The sequence below is a fragment of the Pseudopipra pipra genome, chromosome 1, assembly GCF_036250125.1.
Source record: "Pseudopipra pipra isolate bDixPip1 chromosome 1, bDixPip1.hap1, whole genome shotgun sequence".
NCBI classification, from domain to species: domain Eukaryota; kingdom Metazoa; phylum Chordata; class Aves; order Passeriformes; family Pipridae; genus Pseudopipra; species Pseudopipra pipra.
Window position 1 is genome coordinate 40,398,633 of NC_087549.1, and position 13,392 is coordinate 40,412,024.

General features: G+C 39.2%; 1 protein-coding gene across 1 annotated transcript; it reads right to left on the reverse strand.

Moving 5' to 3' along the window:
- Positions 1 to 1,365: 1,365 nt before the first annotated feature.
- Positions 1,366 to 3,790, reverse strand: NPBWR1 (neuropeptides B and W receptor 1). The gene is made up of 2 exons (XM_064653231.1): positions 3,433 to 3,790; positions 1,366 to 3,092 (listed from the first exon to the last, which is right to left on the reverse strand). Exon 2 carries the CDS (start codon positions 2,947 to 2,949, stop codon positions 1,966 to 1,968), a length of 984 nt encoding a protein of 327 aa, XP_064509301.1. The 5' UTR covers positions 2,950 to 3,092; positions 3,433 to 3,790; the 3' UTR covers positions 1,366 to 1,965.
- Positions 3,791 to 13,392: the final 9,602 nt, after the last annotated feature.

The window sequence follows — 13,392 nt, forward strand, 5'->3', positions numbered from 1 at the left end:
AAATGAGTAATCAACAGATTTTGGTCTTGCTCTTTCAAAGGCCAGCTTCTGTGTCTGATGGAAGTCAATCATACACCCTCCAATGGAGCAGAACTAGACACTGTTGGAAACCTCCTATTTCCATAACAGCTAGACTGGATGTTGAATTTAACACTAACAGTCTCAGAGAATATTAATGTCTTATAAGGAGAAATGATTTAGTCATCGAGCCAGTTATATGGTAATATAATGTACCAGAATTTGCATAATTGCTAAAATCTGCAAGTAAAATTTTCATTTGGAGCTTCTTCAGAAGGATTTAGCAGAAGAAACTTTCCATGTGCCTATGGCAGAATTTTAGACTGCGTCAGTGGGAGGTGTAAGGGCTTTCAGGAGGCACCTGCAAACGTGAGGATGTATCACATGAATCCTTATGCACTTCCTGAAACTCATCATCCCCTCCTGTCGAAATGCAATTTCTTAGCCACACTTCCTTATCTCTCTGTATTCAGGGGAGGGGAAAATATCTAACAAAATTTGTGTTACACTGATTTAGCATCTGCCACAGGGAAGAGCAGGGAAGACCACTTAGATGAGAATTGTTAAGTGACTGCAAATATTTTCTTGGTCTTCTACATTTTTTTAGTTTTCCTTAGGGGGCTAAAAGAGGAGATAGGAGGAATAAACTATGCAGTGTTGAATATATGAATTCTAGTGAAACTTTCATTCACCCTCTCCATCCTCCTTCAGATAAAATTAACATAATCTTTTCAGTGTTTTCTTTTTAAATTTTATTTTTTTCATTCCACTTCCTCTCCTTGAGACAAATATTAATAAATCTTACAAAAAAAAAAAAACCAAACCAGAATACAAGTGTGTGAGAGATAGTTTAAAAGTAACCTAACCACTGCATATGTTATTTATGAATTTTTCAAATCCTTAAAAGTTAACTTGTTCTGAAAATACTTTCTGATTTTGTTTTCTAGGACCAAAAAAACCCAAAAACCAACTGTATGTGCAACAAGATGGACCATAAACACATGGTAAATAATAAAGTAATCATCACTTCTGATACAAACAGAAGCTGCAAGTTTTACAAACTACAACCACCAAGCACACTGCCACAGCAAGTGGCTCCAAACCCACATCTGTGTGTTTTATTCACTAGTCAGGGTGTGCTTTTTCTTCCTTAAAGCCAGACTGAGGTCTCTTTTCTGTTTTCATGGATTTTGACTACCTTATCTCTGTCCCCTGTAAAATGAAATGAGCTCAATATCTTGCTTCGTTCCTTATCCTTTGGAGTTGTGCCTTTTTCAATCATTGTAAGTTTGCAAGACTTTGGGTAAGTAGGTCCTATGGGTAAGAAAGAGGCTGAGGAATCATTAAGCAAGACACTCAGTAACACACCTTTATTGGGCTTTACAAATCACCAGTAATTGAGACAGTCATGTGGCTTGAGTTCACAAAGCAATACCTTTAAAAAGGGAAAAGGGACCTGCTGCAGCTCTGTGTGCTACAAACCTAGGTCAGAAAGCACATTAGAGAGAAGGAATGAAAAAGGAAAATAAAAAAAAGAAAAAGAAAAAGAGAAAGAGAAAGAAAAAGAAAAGAAGGAAAAAAAAGGAAAAGGAAAAGGAAAAGGAAAAGGAAAAGGAAAAGGAAAAGGAAAAGGAAAAGGAAAAGGAAAAGGAAAAGGAAAAGGAAAAGGAAAAGGAAAAGGAAAAGGAAAAGGAAAAGGAAAAGGAAAAGGAAAAGGAAAAGGAAAAGGAAAAGGAAGAAAAAGCAAGGAGAGCAATGCTACAGAAATGAGTGCAGGACAGTTGAGAAAGATACACTTGTTCCCAGTTCATGTCTTGGGTAGTGAGGTAACCTGAAGACCTGTAGGCAATCACAAGGAGGCTGCAGAGAAAGCATTCTCTGGGCTGGAATCACCCAGGAAAAGCAGGTGACTGTGAGAGGTACAGATGACGGGACAGAGGGTTGGCTTTATGAGGTGGTTCTGCGATCTATCAGTTTGCGAAAGCTCCTCCGGAAACTGTCATCCAGAAAGGCATACAGGAAAGGGTTGAAGCAGCTATTGGCATAACTTAGGCTGGTGATGAAGTAGGAAATCCCAATGATGAGTGGAGTTTGTGGGATGTCTGTGATGAGGGCCACCACTGTGCTAAGGTGATAGGGTGTCCAACAAAACAGGCACACAGCCAAGATGACAACTACCATCAGTGTCACCTTTCTTTTGGCTTTGTCCAGAGCTTTCGCATTGCAATTGAGTTGCATATGTCTCAGTCTGAACAACATAGTGGTGTAGAGGGTGCAGATGGTGGACACTGGGATGACAAAGCCTAAAATAAGGGTGTAGATCCGACTGCCTTTCCACCACACACTCTCAGGATGGGGGAACACAAAGACACACTGGGAACGCCCCTCTTCCTTGTGTATCTTAGCAAAGACAGTAAAGGGCAGGATGATGACTGTGACAAAAGACCAGACACAAAGGCTCACGATCTTGGCTGCTCGGTAGGTGCGGTAGGACGTCTTCCTGGACTTGGTGGTGGCCACCACAACAAGGTAGCGGTCAATGCTCATGACAGTGAGGAAATAGATGCTGGAGAAAGTGTTGTATTGGTCTATAGAGATGATGAGCTTGCACATGAACTCTCCAAAGGGCCACTGCAGGAGCAGGTAGTCAGCAATGTTGATGGGTAGCACCAGGATAAAGAGCTCATCAGCAATGGCCAGGTTGAGGATGAAGATGTTGGTTACAGTTTTCATCTTTGGCGCTTTGAGGATTACATAGATGACAGCAGTGTTGCCTGTCAGCCCCACGACACAGATGACTGAGTAGATGACAGGCACTGTGATGTAGAACCTGGGGCTAAGTGGAGGAGTGGACATATTCAGACCCCCATGCCCTCTCACAGTGCAGTCTACACATGAGGAATTGGTCTCAGGGAAGGAGTAGTTCTCCATGACTACAGGAGAGAGTGGCCAGGCTCACTGGTGATGAGGATGACTTGCAAGGAGAAGGAAAAAAGGTGAGACCCCTGCTTTCTCAAGGCTGTCTCCTCTGGCACATCCAACCACAAAAGTCACATATGCTGTCCACTGTGAATCTGATGGAAGTAAAGGGAGATTACCGAGGGCGAAGTGTCCTACCTGCTGCTCCTTCCCTCCTCCGACACAGGCAAGTGCCGTGCAGGGTCAGTGCTCAGTCTCAGACTACCCCAGAGTGACAACCAGCCCAAGGTGACAGCGCTCACCTGGGAACCCAGCAGTCCGCTCGGTCGCAGTCCCCACCGTCCTTGGGCAGTGCCTCTGGGCCACGGGACTGCAGACCGCGGGGGTCCTGCCTTCGCTGGAGCTGCTGTCTTTGGTATGCTCCCCAAAAAGCAAAATACACCCCCCTTCCCGACGGGACAGAGCGCTTTGGAGGGGGAGAAAGGATGCACTGACCTCTGCCAGCCCGGCTACGGTGGTGCGACTCCCGGAGCGGGGGGGTGCGGGTCCGGGTCCCTGCAGGAGAGGGATGCCGGTGACGCTCCTTTGCTTGATCCTGAGAGTGGAATGAGTGACCGTCTCGATCTAGGCAGCAAGCAACAGGTAATGCGAACCGTTGAGAGGGTGTTTTAAAAGTGCTGGAGCACAGAAAACAGATTTGTGCAACTATCTGAAGTCACATCCCGTCTCGAGGTATCGCTGTGCAGCAACGGGGAGAAAAATCTCAGCTGTAGGTGGCATCTGCTGGTCGTGCTGGGTCTGAGAGCTCAGTATTCACTGCCTGGATGGCTGCGGGCTTATCCCACTGCGGGGCGTGGGCAGCGTGATGCTGTACATCAGGCTCTGAGCAACCAGATCGAGTTGATGTCAATGATGGTCAAATGATGCTCACTGAGGGGGGTTGGACTAGACAGCCTTTAAAGTTCCCTTCCAACCCAAACTAATCTATGATTCTATGATCTTGCCACAAAAAGACATTTTTCATGGGGCATGGGTATCAAACTGAGGCAGGACACATGCACAAGAGTCCCTATGCCTCTGCCTGACACTTTCACTCCTTCATGTTGTGATAGTGATAAAGGAAAAAATATAACCCTGGGGAGGCAATCTTTTTTAGAGGGTAATTGAGAGTTCCTGATTATCACTTTTTTCAAAAAGTACATGGTGTAAAATATATCTCATTCCAGTTTCATTTTTTTTGCCTTTTCAGTGAAAGAATTCTATTGACATTTGCTAAAGTATATTTGATAAAATTTTACATCTCTACAATTTGGAATGTAGAAAATGTAAACAACTTTTTTTTCTTTTCTTTCTTGCATTACTGATCACAAACATTATCATTAATTAGTAATAAATTCCTAATAATGTAATATATGCATCTTTTGGCAAATTGGCAAAACTGTTTAATATCTGTAAACTAACACCATGTTGAGAGATAAATACATCTGTTTCTGATTGTCCCATATTCTGATGCATAATTACCTAGATTAACAGAATTTCACAAATATGGAAATCCAAGCAAATAAATTATTAAGTAAATTGCTAAAAAAAAACAAGCAAAGAAAAGTAGCTTTACTTTATTATGGTTCTGCTTTTTTGCAGTGTTCTGTCTTATTTTATTTCATACTACCAACTACATTATATAGCAAATGATACTTCACTGTACACACAGTCTGCTCTGTGATTCTTGACTTCCTTTACATAAAAACTGATAAAAAAAGGTGTTCATACGCCTGTGTGCTCCTGTAAGAATGACATAAGCATATGCTGCAGGCTTATCATGGAGTTTTGCTCCATTTTTTGCCTATAGTTTCACAAGCCAAGTAATGAAAAGGTCACCTTTGCTATGGAGTTTGTTGGAAGCTAGCATTTGAGTCAGGTTTTGTGTTCCAAAGACTTAGGCACAGTTACCCCAAAGTGAATACAGCTTTGGAAACTCAGTGTGCTTGTTCCCCTACGTCATGCAGCAGCATGAGAGGCAGCTGAGCATGCCAAGTCCTGTACAAGGGACTTGGGGAATTCCTCCAAACTGGTGCCTTGTAGGCACTTTCTTGATTATATGCAAGTGCTGGAGGTGATCTCACTTAAGCAAGTGCAGAAATTTTGTCATAGTGCTTGTTCTGTAGTGTCCATACCCCCCCCCTTCCTTTCAGCTGTATCGTTGGCCGAACCTGGAACCTTCTTCTCTGCAGAAAAGATCCCCTAACTTTAGCAATAACTTTATTCCATGGAGTAAAAATCTTGGATTTTTGACTGTGCAGGGTTAAAAATGCAATTCTAATAAAAATCTGACTAATGGGAAGAATCTACATTTTTCCTATCTTCTGGTAGTTGAAGAAATAGCTTTTTAGCCTAATAAATCTCAGTTGCTTTTATGTGAACTGCTATCTTTACTCAGGGAATTGTAGCTATCTGTTCTGCACACCAATAAGCAACTTGCCTCTACTATCACATGTTCATGGCTGATATTGCTGCAGTGTTTGAAGGCATCAAAATATATCAGGTCTCACAGGCAGACATCAAAGTAATTTTTTTCCCATTTTATAATATCAGTTTCAGAGAAAGGCAATCAAAAATATGAAGGGCTTTATAAGTTTATAGCTGACTGCTATAAATGTAGAAATTCTGTACTTCTGTTCTTGTGTGGATGTGCCCAGGTCACAGCACGGATCTCACTGTCTCAGCGGGTGCACAGACCATCTACTTTTAAGTGAAAGCAAGGAGAAATGAGAGGTGTTAGGAATAACCCAATAACTTCTCCAAGGAGAGACTTCTGGAATTTTAAAGTCTAGCCTGACAAACACAGCATCTCCTCAAGAAGCCATTAAAACTTGTAGGCCAAAATCAGCTCTTGGTCAACGAAGTATGACCCCATTACAGCTGGTGGAGCTGTGCCTGCTGACAAACAGTTGTTCCAGATGATCATCAGGCATGCTCACAGCATATGCTCATGCCCTGAGAAGACACTGATTTGTAATCATTATCTGTGCATACAGAATATCTCTGACTTCTGAATACTTTAAGTAGTTTGTGCTGTCCAGGTTAAAAAAAGAAAAAAGTCAGTCACTGTTGTTTCCAGCAGTGTGAATCATGATTGGTTCTTTATGATTCTTCAGTGCCATTATCTGGTGACCTAGATGAGCAACAAAGGAATAAATGACTTAATGAATTGCCACTAAGAGCTGAGATTTCTTCATAATGAGCCTACAAGTCTTGAACCTTCTCCATTCCAATGATCAACATCTGAATTTTAGAATGTAGCCCTTCCTCCTGTACAAAACTCATGTGAGAGAGATCCTTTTCACCGGTTAACCCTTTCATAAGTTAGTCTTGAAGAACTTCAATAATCTGAGGATAAAAAAAGCCAAATAACTTCTCTTTGAAAGAGTGCCTCATCAATTAGACAGAAGATAGCTCAGCAGTAGAGCCAGGGTGCAGCTTCTGAAGTAAAAACACACTCATTTTCTACCTTTGGAAATGGCTTATTTGCCAATACAATGTGCAGATGTGGAAGAGTGCAAAATTATTCAAGTGAGAGATTCTTTCAGAGAATCCTGCTCTCTAAGGGAGGGAAGATATTGGATTAATAGATCTATTTATTAGGTGCAAAGGAATAAAGTTTCCAGCATGCCAGGTGACATCAACATCAGACCACCCTTTACTAATCTTCACAAATTCTTTGAATCTTGTATGAATTCTTTCAATAAACCTCCAGTGATGGCAAAGCCACAGCCTCCCCAGATAATTTGCTCTAAGAAATCTCTTCTTCAACCCTGATTTTTGCTATGGTTTTAAATCCTTTGGCTATTCTTACAGCTTTTCCTTCTGGGTCATCTGTTCTAGATCAGAAAGGAGCACTTATTTCCAGTTGGTCCATGGGTTTTTTTTGTTGGCCATGTCTTCTATTAGGTTTTTCTGTATTTATTATATGTCATGTCTTTGTGACAGTATCAAAGCAAAGTTTTACATCAGTAAAGAAGACCTGTGGCAAAGCTTCAGGTTGTTCTCATTTAGCCATGGTTGACGGTCTTCTACATACTCAGTATTTGGAGGAATCAAGAGCCCTGTGAGGTAGGACGGAAGGGCTGGGAAGCTGTTATGGGAGAATATGTGCATGGTGTCTTTTGCACTCCATTACTCAGCTAGAAGCTGACCTGTGTCTATCACAGCTTATTGGTTTCAATTTAATGTCACTCCATTGAGATGGAGTCCTACAGAGCAAACTAATCTCTCTGCCCTGGGTTTCCCACAGTTTCAATCTGTGGGAGCAGCTGAGTTCTGGTGCTGCAACAGTGTGAATAAGTGTCAGACCTCAGTGTGCTGGAAGGGCACCCAGGTGGTCAGCAGCTGAACCATGCAGTCTTAGAAATCAGTTCAAAACCTGTTCAAAACATGGTTGGTGTTAGTGATCTTTTTTAAAAACAAAAGAAAATCAAACAGCTTGCCCTAAACCCAAGTATATATATATATATATATATATATATATATATATATATATATATATAGGAAGTTAATTAGTATGATATGAGTAAACTATAACAAAAAGGTAATGGAAGAGAAACAAAACCACTTGTTGAATAATAATAAAAAAATGATCCAACCACAAACCCTATGTATGTGTTTTTCTGGTCTTTGGGGTTTGGGATTATTTGGTAATCAAAAATTCACTGAACTGCAATGTATTCCTTGCATTTCTTGGTCTTTATTTTCTATTTGTGAATGAGAGTGTCCTGCTTCATCAGTCTGTCGAACTTAGCAATACTTCTAAATTCATTAATTTCAACATAATTTCATCATTTTCAACACAAACTTATTTACAGGCTTAAACTAGACTGTGTACTTCTTACTGTATTGGATATTAGTTCCAGAAATCCCTCAATGGCTTTGTTAGTCTAACATGAGAATCTGAAGGACATTTAAGTTGTTAGGGAAAAGGAATCCACTTACAGGACCAAAAGTAAGCAATAGAACAGCAGTAACTGCAATACAAAATGCAACTATCCAAACTTCATCAAAACTTCTAAAAGACTTGAGTGCTCTTCTGCCTACGAAAGCTGAAATACGAATGACCATGCTTCTTATGTTCCCTATTGCAATGGTTCACTTATGGAATTATTATTATTCTTCAAGATGGATCTTTAATAAAAACCCAGCAAAACTAAGATATTTAAACTCTTCTGTGCAAGCTCCAAATAACTTGTTCAAATTTTTAGCTTTGTCATGGTAAGATGTCATAGACAATCTTAACTCTTTCTGTTTCCAGCACACAATGAAGGTTCTTTGTTAAACTCTCTGAAGTTTAGAGAATAGCTTTGCAATTTGAGGTTTTTCATCTTATATTCCCTCTTTATCAAGATTCAATCCTCTCCCTCTTACCCGATAGAAACATAGTCAAATTATTTTGCTTTTTCCTCTGTCATACTTGTCATTGCATGCAAACTCACACTCCTAAGCTGTTTTTCATCTGCTGCTGGTTTTGTTAGCTCACTATTAAAGCTGTCATTTATTTGATTATAGGACTGAATAAGTATGTAGCTGTCACTTAAACTTCGTAATTCTCCTAAGAGGAACTTTAGGTATGGTGGTATCTATCTGGTAGATTACACCAAAAAGATAATAAACTTGTTAAAGATTCATCAGCAATTGCTGAAGTGCAGTTCAATAATTGATAGTATACCAGATCTTCTTTTTCAGCATACTATTTAAATTCCATATCATGCAGTTTGATTTGTCTGATATTATTCTTAGTTGGTGTCTTCAGTCTAGAATTTCACATACTTCTTGATTTTAATTTTGACTTTTATTCCAAGGATGACTACATTTACTGAGTTTGTAATAAGACATAAAGAACATCAAAGTCAGTACCTTGCCTTAATTAAATCAGTGTGGTGGGTTTTGGATTCATCTTTTTAAAAGCAATCTGTAAAAGTGAGGGTAAAAGCTAAAAAAATCTCCAGATATTCATCTTGGGATGATGATCAAACATAGAAGGGACACCCTTCTGTACAGGGGCGTTACTACTGCCAAGATTGTTCTAAGTTAATAAGTCAAAAAGGAGTAAGAAAACATGTGAGAGCAACCTCAGGTTCAAGGGCACATCTTCAAAGACAAAGTATCAAAGAATACATTCAATGTAACCTTCACAATATTTAGAATTTAATTTTCTTTCTACGATTATGCCAAATTTTCTCAAATGAGAAACAAAGTAGTTTGGACTAGAATGGAAAAAAATCGATAGAAACATATAAAGCTTGCTAAAAAGGATAAATAGAATTTTGATATGTCAAAAGGATACAAGTGTGTCAAATGCAAATATTGAGATGGAATTCTTACCAGTTTTAATAGAAATTGTACACAGAGCTGATAAAAATATTGAAAAATAGTTGACTTGAATATTTCCATGTTGTCTGCTGGGCTGAATTAACTAACATGCCTTCCATTAAAGAAATTTTAGAAACTTAGCACACATTCTAGTGATCTGGTGAAAGATATATCACACACTAGGAGGACCTCTAAAGAGGAGCTCAATGTGATTATGACGGTTAATCTTTCAAAGGGTGTTTTTAAATATTTTGGAATACTTATAATGATGGCTGAATATTAAAATCAAATAAGAAGAAAAAGAAATTAATGCTTTCCTCTCTCACTCTGTGGTGCAAAAACACCTGCTAGTGACAAGCTGCACTGCCACAAAAGCCATTAAGTTTCATACCAGTTGAGAAATATAATTCATTATCTGGAAAGAATCTTACACTTATTTCAGTAAAATAGTTGGATTCTTGGATGAAATATGATGCAGGGAGAGCAGCTTCACCATTGCCTCTTTTGTTTCATGCCCACAGCTAGCTAGAAGTGAACTTTTTCGTCTGAGGACACAGACGCACATCTCTAACATAGTCATGTAGGTCAGCCCTTAACAATGGGGAAAGTGAGAAGTTAATCATAATCTTTTATAGCTCTTTGATGTTTGGATTATACAGTTTTTCTGGAAATTTAGTTATCTGCCTTTTCCCCCTACAAATGCTTATTTGCTCTGAGAACTCAGTGTCATAACAAGCATGTGTATTTAACTCCTCCTGTAAGCGCACCAAAGTGCTTCAACGACATTAATATGAAGGTCCCTCACATGTACTTTGTGATTTGGAATTTGAGAGTGAAGAATCTTATATTTTTTTTCCCTTGGAACTCTTTTTGGATACTAAATGGTAATAAAAAGGATTACAATGGTAGCCGTGGTGATGAGATGATGTTACGAGTTTGTGAGTAAAGAGCTACTTGGTCAGTGTCAAACAGAGCTTTCCACTGAGAGAGACTATAAAAAGCTGCTTAATGGTACATTGCTCATAACTATTAAACCAAATAAACAGAGTTTATATTTTAGTATGCTTATAAGAAATATTTCTTAATTTTTCAAAATTTAGTCACAAATGCAATTTAGTCACTGGCTATTTAACACTTATTTGCAGCTTTTACTTGGATACTTTCATGTTTCATATCTGCTTGATGACAGAAGCAATCAACTAAATAACTTTATTTAAGTTATTTAATTCTAATGATTTAAACAAGTAAAGTAAGAAGACACTACTAATTTTTCAAATCTGGATGAGTAATTTTTCAGGAATATAGTGAGGGTCTTGGAGATATTTCTTTAAGAAATAGGGCAAATCATTAATATCTTTTAAATATACATGTAGCAAGGAGATCTTGCAAGAGTCAATGGGACTGCTTGTGGCTGGAGATGAATAAAAGCTTCCTGTTGCAGGAAAGCTGATTGAAATAAAAATCAGGGAGCTGAGACGAGTAACAAATACTGATTACTGAATATCATGATGAAACCACATGAAGTGCTTTTTTTTCCTTTGTAGTGTTTATCGGGCCCAAGTTATGAGTCTCAGAGAGTCAGGTTTTCCTTCATACCTTTTCTCCCCCACTGCTCTCCCACTGCTCCCCCCTCATTTAAGTGTTCAAATACTTCCAAATTTTTTAGTCTGTGAGCCATCAACATCTGTCACTTTGTGAGTTGTTTCCATCCTTTCCCAGAGGCAAAGCCAGTCATCTGTTCTGGGGCAAAGCCAACTTTAATCTTGGGACTTCTGCTTACCCTTCATCTCCCTCAGTCATGATGTGTTTATCACCTCATTCAGACTATTAAAATCTTCCCTAGAATGAGGAACATTGCCAGAAAGCACATGCTATTCAAATCATCACAAAGCATGAAGAACAAGCTGGTGTACTTCTGAGGTAATACACTGGAAATATGCTTTGTGAACAGAAGACAAAAAGCTCTTTTACCCTTCTCTCCTCTTATCAAGAAAACCAAACTCAGAGATTCTGGAAAGCAGTCCAGAAGATTTATTTTGTGAAGAAAACCCACCAGACATAACCCAAAAAACAAATACAACCAAGTCATAGGCAGAGAGGACTGGAAAAGATTGGAAGAAAAGAGATCTATGAAGTTATCACATGGAGTCTGATTTCTGTGGGGTGGGAAAGGGAGAAGGTAGACCTTGTAAAAGACATCTACTAAAAATCTTTTAAAGAGTGAAATAAGTGAAGAAGCTGTTATATCTTCCACAAATGTAAAATGGGAGCATAAACAAGGAAGAAAGCCATACTGCTTTTATACATATATAGGGGGAGTTATGTGTAGATATAGTCCTGATTTTCTCCCTAGCTTATTGTTGAAATGCTGGCTAATGACAGATTTCTGTTTGTGAGCCGGAATACAAAGACTTACTGGCACTTCACACAGATAATGAAAATAATTTCTTCTAAACTCTTCATGTTACCTTTAAGTTTGGTGCCACACAAATAGAAATCACAATACTCAGTGTTTCATGCTTTGCTTGTGCATGTGATGTCGATTACCTATGTTTTCAAGACTCTTTCTAGAGTTTTGCGATACTATTACTTATTTTTTGATAAGTGTCCTTGACTGAACATTTTTCATTGCTTCTTGACTACAAGTGTTTCTATTGTCTGTTTGTGGCTTCAGCCAGGCTTTTGTAAGTTTGGTTGCTATAATAAGTGACTCGTAAATGTGTAGCCTCAGACCACTTTGTAGTTGGGTCCACATTACTTTTCACCTCTTTGATCAGTTCTAGGTCTATGCCAAGCCCAGAAGTATCCTATTCTTCAGTTTATATATTCAAGAGCACTGGTATTCTCAGCTGCTGAAGGCTAGACCAATGCAACCTTGTGTGCACGGTACTGTTTTTAGGTAAACTGTGGTTTATATGGTACACGTTATTCTAACCTGCTATTGTTCCTATAATATGTGAACACAGAGTAATATGCTTGCTGATGGACTAATACAGATTAATTGCTGGCTGGACTACCTAGTCTAGGAACACTTCTATATCCTATGTCCTGTGCCATAACCGGTCCTATCATTTGAGCAACATAGTTTAATGGAAAGTGTCCCTGCCCATGACAAGGGGGATTGGGAGGTCTTTAACGTCCTAGTCTATAATTCTGTGACTAATTTTAAGTTGCATTTCTTCTTGTGTTTTAATATTTAGATGAAACGATAATTTTCAAGGTAGAGTGGAGAGGCTTGTAACGATCTGCAAAAGCTGAAATAATGATAAAGGGCCAGCAGAGCAAATTTGGGCCAGCAGAGCAAATTTGGACCATCAGCGTTTCTCACAGACAGCTTGAACAAGAGGACCTGTCTCAGTGCCCCAATCCACCTGGTGATACAGAAACAGGAGCATATACAACCTATATGTTGCCCTTTTTGCTGATAACCCTTTTTATAGGATGAGGAACGAGACAGTTCAAGTACTTCCATCTCTTATCACGGTAGCACTAACACAGATGGAGCTTCTGAAAATAGGTAGGTGGGGTTTTTTTCTTTCTTAGTAAAAAAAGTGAGAAATTCATGACACCTTCAACTCAATCTGGATAGCACCAGGCAGCCAGGAATTCTTCTAGAAAGATTATCTCAGTGGTAACAAGCAAAGAATTAATTAAATCTGCACTTGGGACCCATAATTCTGCCAGTCAGTATAAAGAGGCAAAAAAGTCAGGTTTGTGGCCAAGATTGTGAAAAATGGATGTGTCATTAACTATTCTGACTTGCTCCAGAACCAAGCATCCTCCTGTTTCTGCCTTGTATTGAATACTCAGGTAAGACTTTTTTTTTTGTAAGGTTTTTATTTTGTTTTTCCACTCCTTGATATCTTCAGGGTAACCTGCTGTCATGGTTTAGCCCCAGACATCAACCAAGCCCCATGCAGCCACTTTCTCACTCCTCCACCAGGACTGGGGAGAGAATTGTAAGGGTAAAAGCCAGAAAACTCATGAGTTGAGATAAAGACAATTTAATAGGGAAAGCAAAAGCTGTGCACACAAGCAAAGAAAAAAAAGGAATTAATTCACCACTTCCCATGGGCAGGCAGGTGTTCAGCCATC